General features: G+C 46.4%; 1 protein-coding gene across 2 annotated transcripts in view; it reads right to left on the reverse strand.

Moving 5' to 3' along the window:
• Positions 1-2,069: 2,069 nt before the first annotated feature.
• Positions 2,070-21,006, reverse strand: part of LOC144128018 (uncharacterized) — a 72,906-nt gene continuing 53,969 nt past the window's right edge. Inside the window, exons 6-10 of one of the 2 annotated variants that reach the window (XM_077661070.1) lie at positions 15,824-15,947; positions 11,313-11,367; positions 7,467-7,595; positions 3,428-3,581; positions 2,070-2,484 (exon numbers count right to left, since the gene is read on the reverse strand). In XM_077661070.1, coding sequence (XP_077517196.1) covers positions 3,442-3,581; positions 7,467-7,595; positions 11,313-11,367; positions 15,824-15,947 — 448 coding nt within the window. In that variant the 3' untranslated portion in view covers positions 2,070-2,484; positions 3,428-3,441. The remainder of the gene's footprint in view (positions 2,485-3,427; positions 3,582-7,466; positions 7,596-11,312; positions 11,368-15,823; positions 15,948-21,006) is intronic. The other variant, XM_077661069.1, reaches the window with a different exon arrangement.

Below are 21,006 nucleotides of genomic sequence, written 5' to 3' on the forward strand. Positions count from 1 at the left end.
CGGTGGTTTATGTAATTTATGTAAACTATTACTATCACCAAGTAAAAAAAATATCAGAGATTAGCAAGGTATGCTTTGCCTGATCAAACTTGGAACCCTTCTATTTGTTTTGTTTCTAGCCTTCAATGAAAATATGTGAAAGTGTTTCTGATCGTTAGTTCTTGCAGTATTTACCCAGTCTCGGCCTTTGCCCTGTTCTAAAAGCTGCAAGCTCCATGCACTTTCTAACGGTGGACTTTATTTTCCACGGAACTGTGTTTAACAGATGTTTGAAGCTGAACATTCTTCATTAAGTAGTGAAGTGATCCACGACCAGTTTGCATGAAAAACAGTAGCTTTAAAAAATATTTCACTAGGCTGCATATTCAAGTGTTCTTTTCTATGTCACCATGGCGTCATTCTAACACTGAAGTTGTCAAAAACTAGCTGCACCAACAGTGGACCTTACAGCAAACTGTGTGACCGGATTCGTTTAAACCCTTTCGAACACCTACCATGTTTTAAATGCCTGGCATCGGCTCAAAAGCGGCTGTTCACGCAATATCAAGACTACGAGTTGGTCATGGCACTCGGCTGCTGACCCGAAAGACGCAGGTTTGATACCGGCCACGGTGGTCGAATTTCGTTAAGGCGAAATTCTAGAGTCCTGTGCACTGTGTTTTGTCAGTGCACGTTAAAGAACCCAAGGTGGGAGCACTTCAATACAGCGTCCCTCATAGCCTGAATTGCTTTGGTACGTTAAACCCTCTAAATCAATTCGAATCAAATCAAGGCTAACAGCGCTCCTTGCGGGCCAAGTGCGAGTCCAGGAGAGGCTATCCGCCTGGCGGCTGAGGCCGCGAAGAGACAAAATCTTTGTCAGCCTTTAGTCGCGGAGGCTACAGCCCTCGTCCTCCAGGCCTGCGTGCCGCGGGCAGGCAGTAGTAAGGGTTCTCCATTTCCAGTGGAAATGAATGTCATCTATGCATCCATCACCACGTGCCAATGGGCACATGCTGCTGGTTTGCGCGAAATGCAATCTCTGCCGCAAGCGGCTTGTCTGTTATGCAAATGCCTCATCACGGCCGGCGGCAAAACTAAGCATGCCGCCAAGAACCAGCGATGAAAGAGGTTTCAGGTATGCGAGCCTTGACGATAAGTGCTACGGTAGGCATCTATTAATCTTGTCACCGATGACCAGGCAGGGAAAATATAGCAGGCAACGCACTTTCAAATACACTTCCAGAAACCACGCAGAAATTTCCTAACTTAGCAAATCGCACACCGGATTTATTATTCCCAATTTCAATGGCATAATGAAGTATATAATTTTCAGTATTAAGTATCTGCATCAAAAATCTCTTGGTTCTGTATCTCGAATCAGAAATACAACCTTTTTCAGGGCATGTGGTATCACTATTGAAGATGCTTGTTTCAAGCATTGTGCCCAGCCCTCAGTTTAGCTCATAGTAGTTCGGAAAGGGAGGGGGTCAACTGCTGCAATATCTTATGATCGTGCAGCATTGTACACATCACGGAGCTGCATCAGCTGCCTATCTGACCAAAGCTTCTATGCACTTTTTCGGGTACCTTTCTCTTTGAGAGAACACACACTGCAGAATCCTCTGCTAGTGCAAGCACAACTCCTTGACCCACATAACACCAGATGCTGCACCAACCGGAGAACAACTGCCAGGGTGCATTGTGGCGCCGCAGCAGAACTGCTTGTGCACTAGGCCTATTAGCAAGGTTCTACTCTACAGCACTTACCTCGTTTATTACCATGACATAACATTTCCCGAAGATAACCTGCTGCTGTTGCCTTAGGAGCTGTGGGTACAATTTCAATAGTGCTGGTGACCCGAATGACCTGGAAGCCATGGACTTCCAACAAGGCATTTTGCAGTGACCACATGAAATGGTGGCATCAGGAGTTGAACTAAGCTGCGGATAAAGACCAGGACGTTTCCATATCTAAAGCACACCTATAATGGGGGAAATGAGACTACACCACACCCAGCATGGTTCTATCAGCAAAGATGCAGCTTCAACGACGCCACGTTATTGGCCTGCAAGTACTTAACAGCTGGTGGAGGGACAACTGTTTATTAGGCAATTATGACTTGGCCGTACCAAGAGATGAAACACAGTACAACACAACTAAAACTGAGGAATGATTGGTGAACAAACAACATGGTCGGGCAGTGTTTTCATACAGATACATCACAGTACCTAGCGGCTCCGCATCAACCAGCAGCAGCACGGGGCACAGAGAGAGTTAAACTTCTTGCTCCAAATTGATTCCTGTGACTGCTGCAGAAACACTGAAAGACCTGCAATGCTTGGACACAACCCTGAATGATGTGAACAGCCTGTGCACTAAACTTGATGAAATCATCTTTTTGGAAGCTGGTAATCTTTGCTGTGTGCGCTGCATTTCTTTAACCTCATGTCAACCTGCCCGGCGCACCCTTGTCACAGCTGCTAACGTGGGCAACTTGAAGCCTGCAAGAGAACATAGAGCCACATGCACAAGCAACCAAATGATACACAGTTGAACTTCGTTACAGTTAACCTTTTAATAAAACCATAATATACAGTAGACCCCTTCCTTTCTGAGAGTTTTCAACTATCAACTGCAAACAGATACGTATCTAGCAGCTGAATGAATGTCAACAGAGCCACAAACTGCCAAGCAATTGATATTTTATTACGAACAACAAAATTTGGATGGAGACGTCCTGAACACCACTGTAAAGGGATTGAGCAGTTTATGTATCCAACGCAAGCAGCACGCAGCAAACTCCCTGTGAAAGGAACCCTAAGAAACCACACGCACTTTCTTCATAACATTAGAGGTGCCCCCAAAAAAGATTCACTTGCATGCCAGTTATACCAAAACATCTTTCATGTAACGCAATAAATTAAATGGCCTACCAGTGAGAAGACAACGCCAGTTCAAAAAAGCACTTTTTGCACAATGCATAACGAAAAGCAATGAAGTGAGGGCATGACACACACACACACACACACGTGATGCCACTCAAGAAAGACTACAGGTTGTTTTTTTCTTGCCATCCCCTTCCCTTTCACAGCAACTGCTACTTCTATACCTTTTTTTGTTCCTTCTGACTACAACAGGGCCAATAGAAAGCTCCAATAGGGCCCTGGTAGTGCAAGGCAGGCACCGACATCACACTGTTTATTTTTTTCTCTCTGAAAGTGTCAACACAGGATCTGCCCACCGTTCGAATGTCTCAAAAAATGCCAGCCTGCTGCTCCGGCCTTCCATGCTAGATATTACCTTATCCTATGGATCTTCTTGGCTCTTCCCGTAAGCACCTTTAGGCCAGGCTAGCCAAACCTCAGAGTCGCCCAAACAAATGGTGGAATTTGCGAGGAGAGTCTCCGTGGTGCCATCCATCCTGTGGCATATCATTCCCCTCACCTCTCTCAGTTGCGTCACAGCAGACGACTGCGGCCCAGGCCCCAGCCCAGGCCCCGGCCCAGGCCCCGGCCCAGGTCCCGGCCCAGGCCCCGGCCCAGGCCCAAGAGCCACATGCTGGAGCGAACTTCTTCGTCCTCCTCCTCTTCAGAGTCAGCTGGTGCAAGAAAGGCGGCCAATGTAGGGAATAAAAAGGGGGAGGCCTGTTCACAGAGACTCCTCGTCAAGTGTGCAACACACAATGGCAATGTTATTGTCCTTGTCACACACGTACAAAAAGCGATTCATCCTGCTTACTGTGACTTGTGAGTGGGCCTTTTAGTATATATTGTTGGCATAGTAAGAACAATGTGGCTGCAAGTACAGTGAACTAGATAGGAGTAGTGGGGCCAGGGAGGCTGCAAAAGCAGTAGCGCCGGCGAGACAAAAACCCCGGAAAGCTTGAGCCGCTGTGTAGTGGCACCAGTGCATCTTTCACCTGAAAGCCATGCGTCAGACATGCTCCATGTCATGCCACGAGCAGTGGCATGTTTGCCGGTTGCGTGGTGTTGACCGTTTGCACTTTTTTTCACGTGCCTCTGTGCCATGTGCAGAGATCAATTATGAGATGACAGACACTGAACATGATTCGAGGACTTGTTTTTCCCTCTGTGATGCAAATTCCCAGTACAGATACTGCTGCCATGGAGTGACAGCAGCCCTAGAGGAAGTATGAACAGAAAGACGTGTTGCTGGCATGGTCATATTACGTGCTGCAAAAAGCCTTCACGTATTTCTGGCGCGTCAACAATATCGTCGTTTTTGAGACACGCTTAACGTGTGGGGACGGAAGCGCTCAAGTGCCTCATCTAAAGCTGCCTCTTCTGATGCCGAATATCCTGGCTGTGCGCAGTCTCTGAACTAATCCTAGCACAACGAAAATGGGTGCTTTTATGATGCGCAGAGAAACAAACTAAGTTTTGAAAGCCGGAATGGTGGACACGTTTTTTTACTCAAATACATCAGTTATGCGAGATTTTCGATTACACGACACCCGGATTATACATCAAATGCTCGTTAATTCAGTACTGATGGGACCGCACAAAATTGTCGAATTATCCAAATGTCGAAATATCGAATTAACAACAAAAAAAATAAATATGCCCCAGCATGGCGTACCTTTATATGTCAAAGAAGTCTGCAATCATCTGTTTTTAAGCGAGAATTTTAGCAGCAACAATTATGGTTATCACTGACAGATGCTATGTGGCACACACCATTTGAAATCATTCACAGAAGTCAAGCGTGGACAGGGCTTCTGCGGCTTCTTATACCGTGCACTTCAGCGGTTGGGGCAGCTGCTCACAACGTCATCTTCCGATGAACAATAATTGCCTGCACCTGTGACCTCTTGAACTATTTCTTTTTCAGTCAGCTGCCCGGCGACTGACTCCATCGATGGTCATGTAGTCGGTGAGCCACACGGAAGAGGGTAAGACGTCGAAACGGCTGTCGTCTTTTCTGGTTGAGGTTGCATCAGCTGTTCCAGATGGCATTTCCTCTACACAGCAGACCAGTGGCACAAAACTGCTGTGCCGGAAGCAGTTCGCTATGACTGCTGCAGGCGTGTTGGCCCATGCCCATGCATAAGCCAGACTGTTCAGAGCGCTGAGGAACGTAAGGTCGGCCTTCTTCCCATGTTCCAGACACAAAAGTATGCACTGTTGCATGTGCTTTCCGTATTTACATTCGAGGTACTGAACTGTGTCCTGATCCACGTGCTGTAGGGCTGTGGTTGCATTCGGAGGGAGAAACACCACCTTGATCCAATCAAGGCCCAACAACTTGCAGTGAGCACTGCAGTTGTCCACAACCATGAGCATTTCTCGATTCCAAAACACCAGTCAAGCTGACGCAGCCGAGACTGAAAAATGTTCGATGTCATCCAAGCCTCCCTGTTAGCTTGGTAATCAACAGGAAGGTGCCTCTCGTTCTTACGCACGTCAGCTTCTGCGCCTTCCCAACCACAAAGAGTGGCAACCACTCTGTTCCAGTCGTGTTGGCGGCAAAAGCACGGTAACTCTTTCCTTGCTGTGTTTTCCTGCTGTGCAAGGGTAATCTTTGAATGTGACCGATCGTTCTGTCCAGGAGGTGCTTTCAAATAACAGCGCTGTTTCGTCAGTGTTGAATATATTCCTGGCACCATACGCAGCCAGGTGTTCACAAAGCCCAATGATGGGCCACTCCTCATGCATAAATAACAGCGCGACAGACGGGACAATAAGGAAGAGACACAAACACGAGCGCTGTTATTTATGTGTCATGAACCAACTGGCCTAGCTAATTCCACTCTTGGGCCACTCCTCAATCACTTCATTCATGGAGGCTCTTTTGTCGCGCACATTCTTAAAAGTCAGACGGTGCCGGCTTCTGAAACGAGCAAGCCAACCTTCGGAACCTTTAAAATCTTCAATGCTCATTTTCCCGGTGAACCTTTCGGCGTGGGCGCAAATTAGTGGCCTGCTCGCAGGGAGATGGGCGTCACGTGCGTTAGTAATCCACTGCAGTACGGCTTCTTCGAGTTCCAGGTAGGCAGCTGTCCAAAGTTTTCTTTTGGTATTGAAGGTTTCACTGCCAAACACCTCCAAGATATTTTTTTCATTTTTGAAGAACGTGGCAAAGGTTGTATCATATCCCAGTGTGAAAAGCAATACCTGGTAGTACTCGTCTGCTTTGCTAGTGTCGCCATCGCAGCAGCACGTGACACAGTGGCATGACACGCAGGCACAGCATGCTACACACTCAAAAGCAGCACAGTAAACAGGCTGACAAAGCATGCCATAACCAAGAAAGGTGACTTAGGGCTAAGTAACTGCAACCATAGCAACAAAAAGCACGCAGAGACGGCCCATGCTAAATTGAGACTTATTCAAGATAGTATTAATATGACTACGACAACTACGCTACAACTATGCAAAAGTAGGGTTAGCAAAGACAACAAAGCATTCGGCCGCTGCCGGCCCAGCTTCCCTTGCCATCACCTCCATAACCTTGCCCTCCCTCACACTAGTGATGACAACCATATGGATTGCCTACGCTGCATTTTTTTTAGCTATGTCTAATCAGCCAACATGCACTCTAATTTGTCCCAATTAATGAGGGTTTTGCCCCATAGACTCCTGCATATATTTGAGGGAACCAGGCTCGCAGGTCAAATTAACCAACTTTCTGAACTAATGGGGGTAGAATTAACGTCTTTCACTGAATCAAATGTGAAGAAAAAATTGCAGAGAAAGATGCATTGGCAAATGTTGCTACCCTTTTCTTTTTCCTAAATAGTGCAGTTTCTGAAGCCAAAGTAAACAAAGCTAGGCTGAACAACATGAAAAAAAGAAAGACCTGCAAAGAAATGCATACTGCTTAAGCAGCACAACAGTATGCAATCTATGATGTGTTCATGCAAAATGACTGACAAAATAAAATCCGTGAATCAACAACTAACAATATCAACTATAAATAACATGAAGGGTAGTGAAATCTCACAAACTAGGACTTCAAGGGACTAGGGAAATTCCCAAATAATCCAAAGGCCGAGGACAGATCACCCAACAAGCACAAATTGCAACTTCAATAAAGCGTGGATGTTTCAGATTACATCACTGATCTGCCTGTGCTTTCCACTTCCCTACACAGCCTTCGGAGATTCATAGACTTGCATTTCTCAAAGCTTCTACTTGCACCACTAATGTCTGTAGCAGTGGAGAGACAAGGCATGGTCATTTCGACATCCCACATTTCCTCACCACAGACGAAGACAGACCCCACTTTGTGTGGATGTTCCAACACTTCTGTTCCACTGAAACTTGCCACAGTGGCTGGAAACAGTACCCACAACCTGCCTGTGCTTGGAAACAGAACGGCTCAACTCTCTTGATTCTCTTTCCAAGCTGAACAGGCCATTTGCACATTCACAGCGGTTCCAGCCTCAGCGTTTGCGGCGGCAAAAGGCTTCGCACAATGAAGCAGCAGACAGAGAAGAGGTGGCACAAGCCACCGGACTCACCAGCAGCCCTGGGGACCACCACGCATCCGCGGCCCACTCCCATCGGGTACGGCTGGCCCCGGTCCGGCTCCTCCAATTCATCACTGTTGTCGTCATCGTCATCTGTGTCACTTTCATCCCCCGCAGCAGCTGCATGTGCACACACCACAAGCAGAGCCAACTGTAGGAGCCTTCCCTGCCACTCTATCTCTCTCCAAAAGTGCACTCAAGTAAGCAAGAGTGCGTTCAAACAACGTGCACTACTTAGCTCAACCTCAACCGACACCAACCAGTTTCTCTCTCACAACGAGAACCTTATACTTTCTGTGCTGCGCCCACAACAAAGCGGCATGGCATGCATGGTTCAACATCACAAAGCAAGCTGCTCATGGGCAATGCAAGGCATCAAGTCCAGGTTGATTTCAACCACCCGCGGTTTTTTAATGTGCATCGACATTGCACAGCACATGGGCGTGCCTGCATTGTGCCTTTAATAAAATGCAGCTACTTCAGGCTCCCATAACTCTTTCACGTGCTTTGTACATTACCAATGTTTCATCAGACTGCTCTAGCTAGCACTACATTTTTGTTCCAAACAAATTTAGCATCCTTCACCTTGCAAATAGGGTGCTTTTTTTTATGCTACCAAACACAGCTGAACATATTTTACAAAACAGTAAGCTTGGTAGAAGGTCTTGTGCAATTTTCTTGCTCAAGGATTTCGTCATCGCTACTAACGTCTTTTTTTTTCTGAATTTCTTGCGTCACATCAACCTTTCAAATATGACATGATGCAACGGTTTCTAGGATGTGAATTTCATAAATCCCAGTGTTTTAATATATCAGTTCCCAAACATTTTGTCAGTTTGTATGAATCAACTATTGGTGCTTCCCATTGGAAAACTACCGAGCTGGCATTCTTGATGTCTGGACATGCTATTTAGGCCAAATAATGTTTGTTTTGAATTGAAATAATAAATGGCATCTGAAAGAGTTAAAGGGTCTATGAAACAGTTTTTAAGGTTGCCAGTAAATAGGTTCAATGTGTAGAACAAATGCTTTTAACATCCACACTAAGTACGAGTTCCTGGAACAGAGCTCTCGGCTTATTAAAAAAAAAATGGTTCTAAAACTTGCGGGCCAGTTAATCATCGCACTGAGATGGTTCTGAAGCTCAATCATAATTTCTTGTCGTAGAATGAAATACTTATCGCTTCTCCACTTCTCTTTACCTCGGTTAACACTGTTCCACAGTCCTTTCACAGTCCCTTTTAAGGGGGGACACCCCTCTTAGAACTTTTTTCCTTATTTATGGGTGGATCTGGTTGAAACTTGTACCATTTGTATATTTTTGCATGCTTATTTCAAATGTCTGATTAGTTTTCTTGTAGATGAAATAGTTGTCAAAATTTCACCTAATTCATGTTGCTCGTAACAAGTCCTTTTTTTCGGCTCTCCTGGAGACAGTTGCTGGCACGTTCGCTTTGCATTCTTGCAGAATTGCTGTTGCCGTATGCTTGCAGCCGGCATTGAAGCGCAGCACAGCTTCTGCTGTGGCTGCTTCCACAGCAAACAGTGACGAATGCCGCTCTTTGTGGATCAAGGTCCAGATGATCGAGTGGAAGCTCTCGTTTGAATTCTGGGTCTTCCCCCGAATGCACCTCTGCAGCAGGCTCTTCTCTGATAAGAGACTGTACACGGGCAAAAGAGCTTCAGCCACATCGCTTGGCAGACTGCACTTATGCTTTGGTTCGGGCTCCTCTTTTGCTTTTGCAGCGTTGTGGTGGCACCAAGACTGCTCACCAGTGGGACACAAAGTGTGATTGGGGCAGTCATCAGTAGACGTGATGTGGTAATCTGTCGCCATCACAGCTCGCTGCATGGCATCCACATTATCTACATTTGACCTTAGCGCTCGGCCATAATATATAGCCAGCTTGTCAACTAGATCAGCTGTGAGCCTTCCTCTGCCACCGAGACTTTGTTTTCCTGCACCCTTGTGCCCCTGCAAGAGGTTGCGCAAAGCTGCTCCCATACACTTGTGCACATGGTTTATGCAATCCTCCTTGACTACTTCAATGTAGCCATAGATTTTAGCATCTTGAAGGGCATTAAACGTGCGACTGTCCCCATCGCATAACATCGTTGTGTAGCACATGTTATGGCGCTGTAGAGACCTCTCAAATAGAATTTTGCCTGCCTCTACCTCCATTTGGCCAGCCTTGCATTTGGTGTTCTTCTGGCACTCGTGGCGCGATTTCCAGAGATCATAGCCGTCAGCGTTCGACTTTGGGCCAGTTTCGCAGCCCAGACAAAAGTTTGACAGCACCACATAATCGAGCACATAACCAGTGAAGAGTTCCACTACGGCACCGATGCCTATATGTGACGAGTGCCCGCGCGTCATCCATGTGCCGTCGTAACACAGGCAATGTTCCCCCTGTGCCTAAAACACAAGTCGTCATATACCTTCGCCACTGCCTGCACGGCCTGTGCCATAGCTCTGCCGCGGCTGCTCAAGTAGCAGCAGGTTGCAGTGTTTTTTTCAAGTGCCGTTGAAACGTCTTGTTGTGCATGCCACGCCACGACAATCCCATCGCCGAAAAGATATCGTTCATTGCTGTCTGGGCGTTACCTGTCGACAGCATTGCTCGACTAGCAAGAATATTGAGCTCGAAAGGATTGCACTTTTTCTCACCGTCGACCCTCCGCGAGTTCCACTCGGCCGCAATCTCATCACAGTTGTCACATAGCACGATCAATTTCACGGCGAGGCCATAGCCCTGGTCGCTGGTAATCAACCTCACGCATCCGCGACACGTTTAGCACCGCACGGCATCCAAGAGGACATTCGCAACGCTGAGGTCAATTATTGCATAGGAGGCTGTTCCGTCTGCGTCTGATCCTGCGGACGCACCACTTGCATCAGCGAACAGCACGGTCTTTCGTGCCGTCGCCGGCGTCGATTCCAGTTGATCAAGTGTAGACTGCTCACGGGCACTCGCTTGAGTTATGTCACTGTTTGTGACAGGCGCGGTGTCAATTTGTACTCGACTACAATCGACACGAAGAACACCACCGTTATCCAGCGGAGACGGAGAAGTGTCGCCGCCCGCAACGTGACCGTCAAGCAATCCCGTACCACTGGCGCTTGCTTGTTGCACAGTATGCAACAATGTCCCGTCATTAACACATTTTTTTCCTTTTGCCTGCTTTCACCCGAACTTGTGCACAGAGCGGTACTTCTTCGTGCCTCCTGCCATGGTTCTCATGTTGCACTAGCGTGGTCGGCAGAAAGACAAAATGGTGTCGCCGGGTGTCCGCTTTCCATGGCTAGCTTGCCAGAACCAACCAGACGACGCCATTTTGATCACGTGCCTAAACCAGCCAATAGGAGCGCGCACCACTATTAATTTTTTCTTTCGTTTTTTTGGCGAAGGCGGCATGTACAGGGTTGCTGCTCGAAAGAAAAAAATAAGCCGAAAGCCCGCGCTTTCGAACGAGACCAAAATGGCCGCGATAGAGCGCGTAGTTTCGATGCACCGGGCGATCGAAATTGGGTGTCGTTTGTCCACAATTTAAAGGGCAGTGGGTGTGGTACTGCATTTTTAAATCGCTGTAACTTCTTAATTACGTGTGGTATAATGATGAAAATTTGCATACAGATGCGGAATGGTGCGAGGAACACGAAAATGAAAAGATTGAACATCTGATTTTTGGGCCGATTTTCGGTGCCAAAGAGCTCTTAAGCTCAACTTATTAACTCTTATTATTTCCCTGTAGTGTCCCTCACAAATTGCTGGTGCCGGTAATTTTGATGGGACTGCAGTGCGATGTGGTTGTTTTCAGACAGAAGAAAGGACTCACCATCACCATACTGGGCCTTGGCTGCCCTCTGCACCATCACCAGGTCACGGAGAACCTAGGAACAAGAAAAAATAATGACCAGAATACCAGAAGAAGAAAATCCTTCTAACACTACTTCCCCTTAAGAGCATTTCACCAATTAATGAGAAAGGCACCCACAATTACAGACAGGGTACTACACTCTAACTATGGCACCTCCTCTTTTCTCTCCCACCTCTGTCACAAACTCGTGCGTGCCCTGTCGTCCTTCAGTCACTTTTTCGGCAGGGGTAGACAAAGCACCTCTGTTTTTCTCATACATATGCCGTCATTGTGAGAATTTTGACCTCCTGTGTGGACGGTTAACCCTCGCGACACTGGAGAGTAATTCAAGGCTATTCCGCCCCTTCCCCGCACTGTCACCAGGACGAGAGCGCTTGTACGCAGTAGGAACGGGGAGCTGTGAGTTGGATGCCATGGAACCCTGATCATCATTAGCATCGGGGCTTTCTGTCGTGTTCCTTCACCGATTTCTTGGTGCTTATTCTCCCGTTTCAATATCTGCATCTCATCTGTTCGTGGCCCATGAAGAGTTTTTTCGTTTGCCATGAGAACACAGCGGCAAGAAAACCATGAGCCAAGCAGTTGGCCTGAAGAAATCAGTGCATGCGGACGTGAACAAGCTCAGCCAGGGAAGTGGTCGGCAAGCGAGCCTAGGCGGGGGTATGACGCGTATGGCGCTGCGACGACGGCCCTGAAAACGCGTGGCCCGAGTTCACACGTACCTGCGACACCCCATCAGCCCCACAACGAGCACGCACAGTCCAATGCTCCCTGTGACTGGACCTTGCCACTTCGCAGCTAAGCATTGTTTCTCCCCCTCTCTCTCGACGTTTCATCGGTCGCTGTTTCTCGTCTCGTTCCTTAGTACTGTATACCTTCAATCTTTTAACGTCGTTGTATAGTTACTGCCCTGATGTTTCCCTCTTGTTAATAGTTTGTTTGCGTCCTCACTCTGCATTTGTTATTTGTGTCGCACCTGTATACCGACGCTAATTTGCTAGGCTTTGTTCTGCAACATTTCGTGTCGCAACTGTATACCGACGCTAATTTGCTAGGCTTTGTTCTGTAACATTTCGTTGTTGATGTTTACCTCAGTAAAGTGTTGTAATTGAACTTGTATACACCTCATGCCTCCGGACAACGGCTAATCAGGCGTGGCCCCTATCGCCAGTCAGCAGTCCGAACCTCGTCTTTCGCATGTGGGATAGAGAGGTTTGTCGCTCCACCCCCTCCAAACTTACGAAGCCTGCAGTGGTGGGTAGGTTGGCCCGATTAATATTCCACACCAACCAGCCATCCAGCCGCCCACAATATCCTGACAACATTCCGCCCTTCCCTTATGACATGAGTTCGGGTGTCCACGGAGATATGTGAGACAATGCACCATTGCCTTTCCTCAAAAACCTAAAACCAATTTTCACAACACTCCTGTACTATTAAAAACACTTGTGAACACTGATCGCACTGGCCACATCATTAATTCAACTGATGATATCGTGCAGCCAACACTACAACGCCATAAAATGAAATTAACCCAGTTGCTTAAAAATTAAATAATGCATAATGCTTAAAACATAGTGACTGGCTAGTTGGTTCTGCATACTGGAAAAATTGCAGCGCAGCAGTAACAAATACGAGACGAGAAGGGCGCAAACACAAGCGCTGACTAACAACTGTGTTTTATTGCTCTGAGCCAGCCTATATAGGCCAAACAGGGAGATGTCTGAACACAAGGCTACAAGAGCACAAAAGGAACCTAAGGGACCCAAACTCAGGGGAACTCGCCTTACACTGTAGCCAGTGCAAAGGCTGCACCCCTGCCCTTGAAAGCACAGTTATTCTTCGTAAGTGTCGGGACACCACCACGAGGTTGATAGCAGAAGCTCTGGCGATATCAAAATGCGCAGATAAGTGTGTCAGCAACCCCTCTGTGTGCCTTAGTGAAAAAGAAATGTCATTTCTGAACGCCAATGATAGGACGAAAGATTGGAGGAACGGGAGACAATTCCGATAATCGTGCCACGAATGCGTGAGGTGATGTGTTGGTTTCTGTTTTGTTGTTTTGTACCTAGTTCTTATATAGGCTGGCTCAGAGCAATAAAACACAGTTGTTAGTCAGCGCTTGTGTTTGCGTCCTTCTCGTCTCGTATTTGTTACTGCTGCGCTGCAATTTTTCCAGAATGCATAATGCTATGGAATATGCCAGGTGATGACCCCTGCTAAACTTCAGTGTGAGTGTCGAAAGCTGCAGGGGCACGGCGACCTGACAAATGGAAACCTCTAGAAGCTTTCCCCGTCTACACAGCCTACACTAACATCAGGCCCATTAGAATAGATGTAGACTCTTGAATTAAATAAGCACAGCCAGAACAGTATGCACTTTCAAGCACCATAGTATTAGTCCCCTGCACACTGTGGCAGTTGAGGGGGGGGGGTCCCGAGAAGAGGGAGGGTGTTTAAAAAATTTTTACTAATGAAGTCACTGCAATCAAATCTTCAGGGAACATATTTTTGTGCACCGATTCCAACATGTCGATTAATTTTATGTAAACAAGTCTGCGCGTGTATGTAAGATGTAATTTTTTGTCAAACAACTTTAAGGAAATTTTGCTGCATGTAACTTGCCAATATACCAGGTGTCCCAGCTAAATGTAACCAAGCTTTTAAAAAACATTGAATGCCCTACCCGCGTGAGACCAACTAAGGGTTGTTTAGAGTCGTGTGACCTAGTCTGCAGTATATTTTCGGTCTTCAAAGTTAACTAACTAGTGAATCCTAGTTAGCTAACTTTTTAATTATTACCCTGGGGAACAAAGTGTCAATAGAAAAATTGTAGAACACTTTGAAAAACAGCTGACTGAAACGTTTGCGCCAAGATACCGTTTTTTTCCGGCCTTAAGCCCTAGCACTAGCAATAAAAAAAGTGTCCGCGTGACAATGGTGCCATTTAAACATCCCCAGACGAGTCTTAGAGAACAAAATCCATTTTTACTGAAGTGCTCTCCCCGCTGAGCCTTTGCGTGCACATTGGCACATTGGGGCAGAGATGTGACCCAGCAGCTGGTCATGTGACAGCTTTCTTTTAAGGCCAATAAATAAAGCTGTGTAAATTGTACCTTGATGGAAACAGCGCTGCTAGTGGTTTTTTGAGACGATTTGCTACTTTTACATTGACCGTTTGTTCCTCAAATAAATAATTAAAAAGTTAGCTAATTAGAGAACTGATTAATTAACTGTGAAGAATTAAAAAAATACTACAGACTAGTCAGTTGGTTTCACTGGGCTAGGACACTTCATCCTTTTTAAAAGCTTGGTTACATTTAGCTAGGACACCTGGTATATGCCAGTCTTGGCTGCAAGGTATGAAATAATGGTAAAATTTTCATCCTGCACATCATAGAACTTCAGTTTCAAGGTTTTGAAGTCAAACGGGAAGAAATTTTTCTTCCCATTTCAGAAGTGGCAACTTCAAAACTCTACAACTCAACTTCCACGATAGGCAGGCTGATAATTTTACCCTTATTGCATACCTTGATGTCGGGAGAGATCAATGGCATATATATTAACAAGTTACATGCAACAAATTTTTTTTAGATCGGCAAGACGTTACATAACATATTGCATACATGTGCAAGGACATGTTTTACATAAAATTAAGTGACATATTTGGAATCTGCACACAAAAATACTTATTCCCTGAAGTACTACAACTTCACTGATACAACATTTCTTTGTAAAACTTTCTCCTCGCCTTAAGTAAGAAGAAAGTGCCTGCTGCTGCTGCCCTGCTACTAACAGCATGTGGACTAGATACCCGCGCAGTGACCTGGAGAGTTGGAAACAATTTGCACTGCTTGGCACCTGAATGCGGTGATGAATTTACCAACACAAGCGTCAAGAAAGCACAGGAGCTGCAGGAGTGTTCAGCCAGTTCGTCAACAACGAAGTCTGCTGTTTCCTTCTGTCCTATCCCCTTTGTGGTGCCGTGCTATAACACAGCGAGGGTGCACTTTAGAGAAAAAAATAAAATCACTGCTGCAGGAAACAGAGTACACTAATGGGTGTGTCTCCACAGGCCTTCCGTTGAAACTGATGGCTCACAAAGAAAAAAGGAGGATGGGACTGGCAAAAAAAAATTGGGGAATGGCTGACCTATAAAAGGCCACTCTGACTACATTGAGTTTCAAGCGACCTTTCCTACCGTTCAGTACAATTTATTTTTTTTGTTATGTGTCAGATTCAAATAAAAGGCACAAGAGGAGGCAAAAAACGTCGAGAAACTGGGACAACTACGTAAAAATATAGCTTCCTGAGAAAATACACAAAATGAAAGAAAAAACAGACACCCTCTACTTCAATGAGCAAAGCCTTTCATTCTGTGGAAATACACAAAATAAAAGACAAACAGACACCCTCTGCTTCAATGAGCATAGTTTGGCCAAACACTGTGCTGTGTATACGGCACACACCTTGGGGTCGGTGGTCGGGGTGCGTGGCATGTCCAAGTGGGAATCCATGTTCTGCAACGGGGGGCTGGGTGCTCGCATGTGCCGCACTGAATGGGGCCGCATGTCCGCGGGCACTTGCTCATCCCTGCACAGCAAGGACACGCACACAAAGCATTAGCCAGCATCCCAGGCACGAGGGGAAGCACCGACAGCCAGTAAAATATATACCACATTAACACAATTGTACCGTATTTACAGGACTGTAAGTCGACTCGAATGTAAGTCAACCCCCTCGTGTCACATTTCAGAAAATAAAAAAAAAACTTGGAGGTTGTTTAAGCTTGGCCTTTAATAATAGGACTTGACAGCATTATCCTGCGGCCGCCGCTTATCGCCAGCCGCTACCGGCTGCTGCACGCTGGCGTGCCGGTGGACATATTCCAAAACGAAAATGTATTAGTCACTGGACTTGTCCACACTTGCGCCATCGTCCTCACATCGTCGTGCAGCGAAATTGCGCACTTCACAAACAGCAACATCACGATATCGCATGGAACAGCTAAAATTTTGCCCCGCTGCAGCTGCCACACCTGTATTACTTGTTGCGAACGTCGAACTTGCGGCCTGGCGCACAGTTTGTTTCTTTGGCATAAAGAATGACAGCCATTTTGAATGCAGCCGTGAACGAGCACCGGTCACTTACGGGACCCAGAGCACAAATGACTGACAAAGCACTACATTAAAAGCTTGTAAAACGCGGCTGGCAGTAGTCAACCGCATCAGAGCCAACGGGAAACTACAAGTGAGCGGCGCCTGTTCTTCCGTCGGCTACAGACATATTCTGGCGGCGTTGCCATTCTGAGTGCCGGTGCCGCCGCGATAGGAACAGCAGCCCTTCCAGCAACTATCGATGCTCCCTTGAGCGCCGAATGTGCAGTTGAAAGCAAAAAAAACTTGGAGGATGCCTATTAACAGTAGAAAGCATGTGAACAGTAGAACGTATGTGTAGAACATAAAAGTAGAAAGTATGTGCTATTGGGCCGCCACTTATCAGCAGCCGCCATCAGCAGCCATGTGTGGGGAGTGGGGTGTGCCGGTTCTGCGCGTTGACATAGCAACTGCTCTAGGCCAGCACCAAGAGCGATGCGACGGAGCTGCGCAGCAAAAATGCAACCATGCTGTGGCACACCTGATATCTCGTTTGTCTCGCCTTTATTTATGGGGCCATGCTTTCGTTCCGACTGTTTTTACTTCTTTCTATTTCTCTAGAGAAGCCCCCACTAATATATGTAAGTCGACCCCAGAACTCCGTATTTTCAAATTTTGAAAAATAGATCGGCTTACATTTGTGTAAATAAGGCGTCAACCAATTTTTTTTTTTAATTTTGAGAATCCAAAGTTGGGGGTCGACTTACAATCAAAACCAAAGCAAGCACGGCAGCATCATTAAAGGCGAGACAAACAAGATATCAGAGACACTACAGTGTGGTTCGACATTCAGCTATTCTGCATGCGTGCTTGGAAGGATTTTCCAGGTTTTTTTAATATTTACTGTGCACTCAGTGCTCATGGGAGTGCCAACAGTTGATGGAAGGGCCACTGCTCCAAAACTGGCAGCACCACCACTTGGAACGGCAGCACTTCTGGGAAGTACTGGTAGGCGATGGAAGAGCTGACATTGCTCCCGGATAGTTTCTCTCTGGCTGTGTTTGCCGCATTTGACTTGAGTGCTGGCCATGTTTTACCAGTTTTTACTGCCGCGCTTTGTCAACTATCATGAGTGCTTCAGGTCCGGTTATTACCCATTTGATGTCCTTTCACGATTACATTCAAAGGTGCGGCTGTCTTTCAGTGCATAAGAAACGAACAACTGCGCCGAGCCACAAGTTGATGTACGACTGACGCAGGTATACGGCTGCTGCAGCCAGGCAAAATTTTCATTTGTTCCCCAAGATATCATGGTGCGGTTGTTTGCGAAGTGCGGGATTTCACTGACAACGACGTGCTGCAGGACTGCAGCAGCGATTACGGCGGCAGCACTTGTGACGATGCTAACACAAGTGTGGACGAGCAGTCCAGTGACTAATACATTTTACCATACACCGTATATATGCGCGCAGTGAACCCACTCGCATAATGAACCCGCCCCCCAGTTTTGTCGTCCAGAATTCACTTCTTTTAGCCTTCAGCTTTTTGCAAGGGGTTTCTCGGTTTTCGCGCCATCCGCAGTGCAAACCATGGCATGGCAGCGTGCCTAGATGCTGCCCGCCAGAAACATCATCCCTTCTTTGTTCATCTTATGAGGAGAGCTCTTGCCAGAGCGGCGGGGGGGAAGGGGGCAGCGCTGCACACTCGGCGAACTTGGCAGAGTGCCAAGACGTTGTGTGCTCTAGGCTAAGGCGTGTTGTGTTGTGTTGGGTTTTATGGCACATAGGCAGCTAAGGCCATCATGCGCCAAGCACAAGGTATAGAATTGCTTTTCTACAGAATGTTTTGGAGTATGAAAAAGAGGCGATGGTGCAGATGATTTAAAAAGATTGTACTGCCTAGTAATAAAAGAAGGGATGAAATTTGGAAATGGCTAATGGTAAAAGCCTTAAAGAAGGTCAGGCAGCCTTAGTGGCTTTCCTTGGCTAGCAAGGATCCTGAGGCTCCCAACCAATCAAATAAACAGGCTCAGCCTACTTCTCAAGAATGAGAAAGTGGCTGAGGTGTATCATGTATAAAAGAGGTCCAGTGGTTAAAAAAAAATTACTGCTTTTCAAGTATGCCTGCTGCTTTTAAAAAGCTAAAAATGGAAGGTATGTTAACAATGGCATTATCAGCTAAAAGCAATGTAGGGTGGAAAGGGATGCATTCATGATAAAATTGAGTGAAGTACTTTTTTCTTAGTTTTTCTAGTTTCGTACATGAGAACAAAATGTGGTTAACCGTAAGTTCATCTCCGCATTCTTCGCAAACAGGTTTATCTTATTTTGTTAGCAGGAAGTTGTGCGTAAGGTGCGTGTGGCCTATTCTGAGACGGCATAAAATCACTTCTTTAAAACGTTCTTGGTGCACACGACTTAAATTCACCTAAAATCGGCTTTACTAAGTGTAGTTTATTACTCAATTCGCTGTTCCAAGCCGATTGCCATTTTTTCCTTAACTTCCTTTCTACTAATTTCATGCAGTCATTCAAGGGTATATTTACTTTTTTTATTTCCTTGCCACAAGCTTGAGCAGCACAGAAATCTGCTCGCTCATTGCCTTTTATGCCGACATGACTCGGGACCCAGCAGAGTTTAATATTTTGTCTTCTAGCTGTGGCTGTTACTATGTTGTGTATAATGTCCCCAAGTATAGGAGTGAGTGCGTTTCTTGAGTGGAGGGCTGTAAGTATACTTAAAGAGTCTGTGTAAATAATAGCGTTTTTGAGGTTCTCGCCGAGTATTTTTTCTACGGTCACATATACTGTGTAACATTCTGCAGTGAAGATGGATGCGCACTGTGGAAGTCGTATTGTTGTCTCCGAATTCCCTCGCACCACTGCACTTCCTACATAAGTATCCGTTTTCGAACCGTCAGTATAAAAGGCTGTGAAACCATTGTATTTTTCCTCAAGTGCCAGAAATTCTTGTACTATTTGGTGTTGTGGAGTTTGCTTTTTGCGGAACTGTGTGAGAGTGAAATCGCACAATGTAGGAAAATCGTACCATGGAGGCAGTGGACCTCGTCTTTGCGCAATGCTGTGTAATGTGTTCAGTACGCCGAGATTCTGGCAGATCTCTTCAAAGCGTAAGAGCAGTGGCCTGGTGGTTTGCGGTTTGTTGTTAAAGATTGTTCTGGATGGACACTTTGTAACTATTTCATAACAGATGTGTTTTGGAAGGGAACGGATTTTTAGGACGCATGAGCATGTAAGCATGTTTCTTCTATCTGTAAGTGCTGGTTCGTTTGTTTCGACATAAAGACTGTTTATGGGCGACGTCCTGTAAGCGCCAGTGGAAAGACGCAACCCCAAATTATGCACTGGATCTAGTCGTTTCAAGTAGGATGGCCTTGCAGAACCATACACCAGGCAACCATAGCAGGACCGTACAACAGAGCGAAAGATGTGTAGAAGGCTTGCCCTGTCAGAACCCCAGTGTTTGTGTGAAAGCGATCGAGAAGCTTTCTTTGTAGAAAAGTTAGTTTTCGGTCAAATGTTATGCCTAAGAATTTGTGTTCAGTTTTTAAAGGTAACTGGGTTTCGTTTAGGTGTAATGTGGGATCTGTCTGTAGACCCCGTTTCAGTGAAAAAAGTAAGGCCACTGTTTTCTGTGGAGAAAACTGGAAACCATTCCTGTCTGCCCATGTTGCCAGTTTATTTATTGTTAGCTGTATTTGTCTTTCGCAAGTGGATATGTTTGAGGATGTACATGCTATCTAAAGATCGTCAATCTAGGCTAAGGCTTTAACATTCGCATTACACACTAGTAACCGTCCTGTGTGTTTTTTTTTTTTTAACCTCGCATTTGGAAAAACGCGCACCTGACCTGGGTATTCACACAGGCGATGTAATCCCTCTCTAAGTGATAGCGGCTGCATACACTTGACGCCTTCGAGAGTGCTTGCGACGATGCAGCTTCCAGTTTTGCTCCAGCAGCCGCCGCCAACCGAGGAGGGGACCGTTTGTTCGGCCGGTATGTTCAGTCCCCGTCTCTCCGGAAGATGTGGCCTTTGGTGGCGTGCGTGGAGTGCAGCCCGCTACAGTCTTTCTATTTTTTGGCTGTTCCCCTCCAGGTTTATTTTCTCTTTTATCTCCCTTCCTTTCGTGCATCTATTCTGTTTCCCCCTTCGTCTTTTTTTTTTCAGCCTCCAGTGTCCAGACACCAACACAACCGAGCAAGGGAGTATTGTCTTTTGGCCCCTTCCTTCCCTTAAGACCCTTCCCCTCTGCCTCCAAAGCTTGGCTGCTTCGCTCGTCCCTGTCGGCTGGTCCCTGCTGTCCATATGAATCGTAAATCCAAGAGCAGGGGTAGACATCGGCGGATCGGTGACATCGCTCACCTCCTAACCAGGTGCATCCTTGTCGATGTCCCCATGTGAACACCGCTTCAGAGCCAGCGCTCAGCATGCTCGTGCTATCTCGCCGCGATTGGCTGGCGCTGCCGGCTGCCACAAAATTGTGGGATCGCATCAAAGTGAACGATGCTAAACACCAGCGACATGAACGCATCTGA

Source organism: Amblyomma americanum, chromosome 4, assembly GCF_052857255.1.
Source record: "Amblyomma americanum isolate KBUSLIRL-KWMA chromosome 4, ASM5285725v1, whole genome shotgun sequence".
NCBI lineage: Eukaryota > Metazoa > Arthropoda > Arachnida > Ixodida > Ixodidae > Amblyomma > Amblyomma americanum.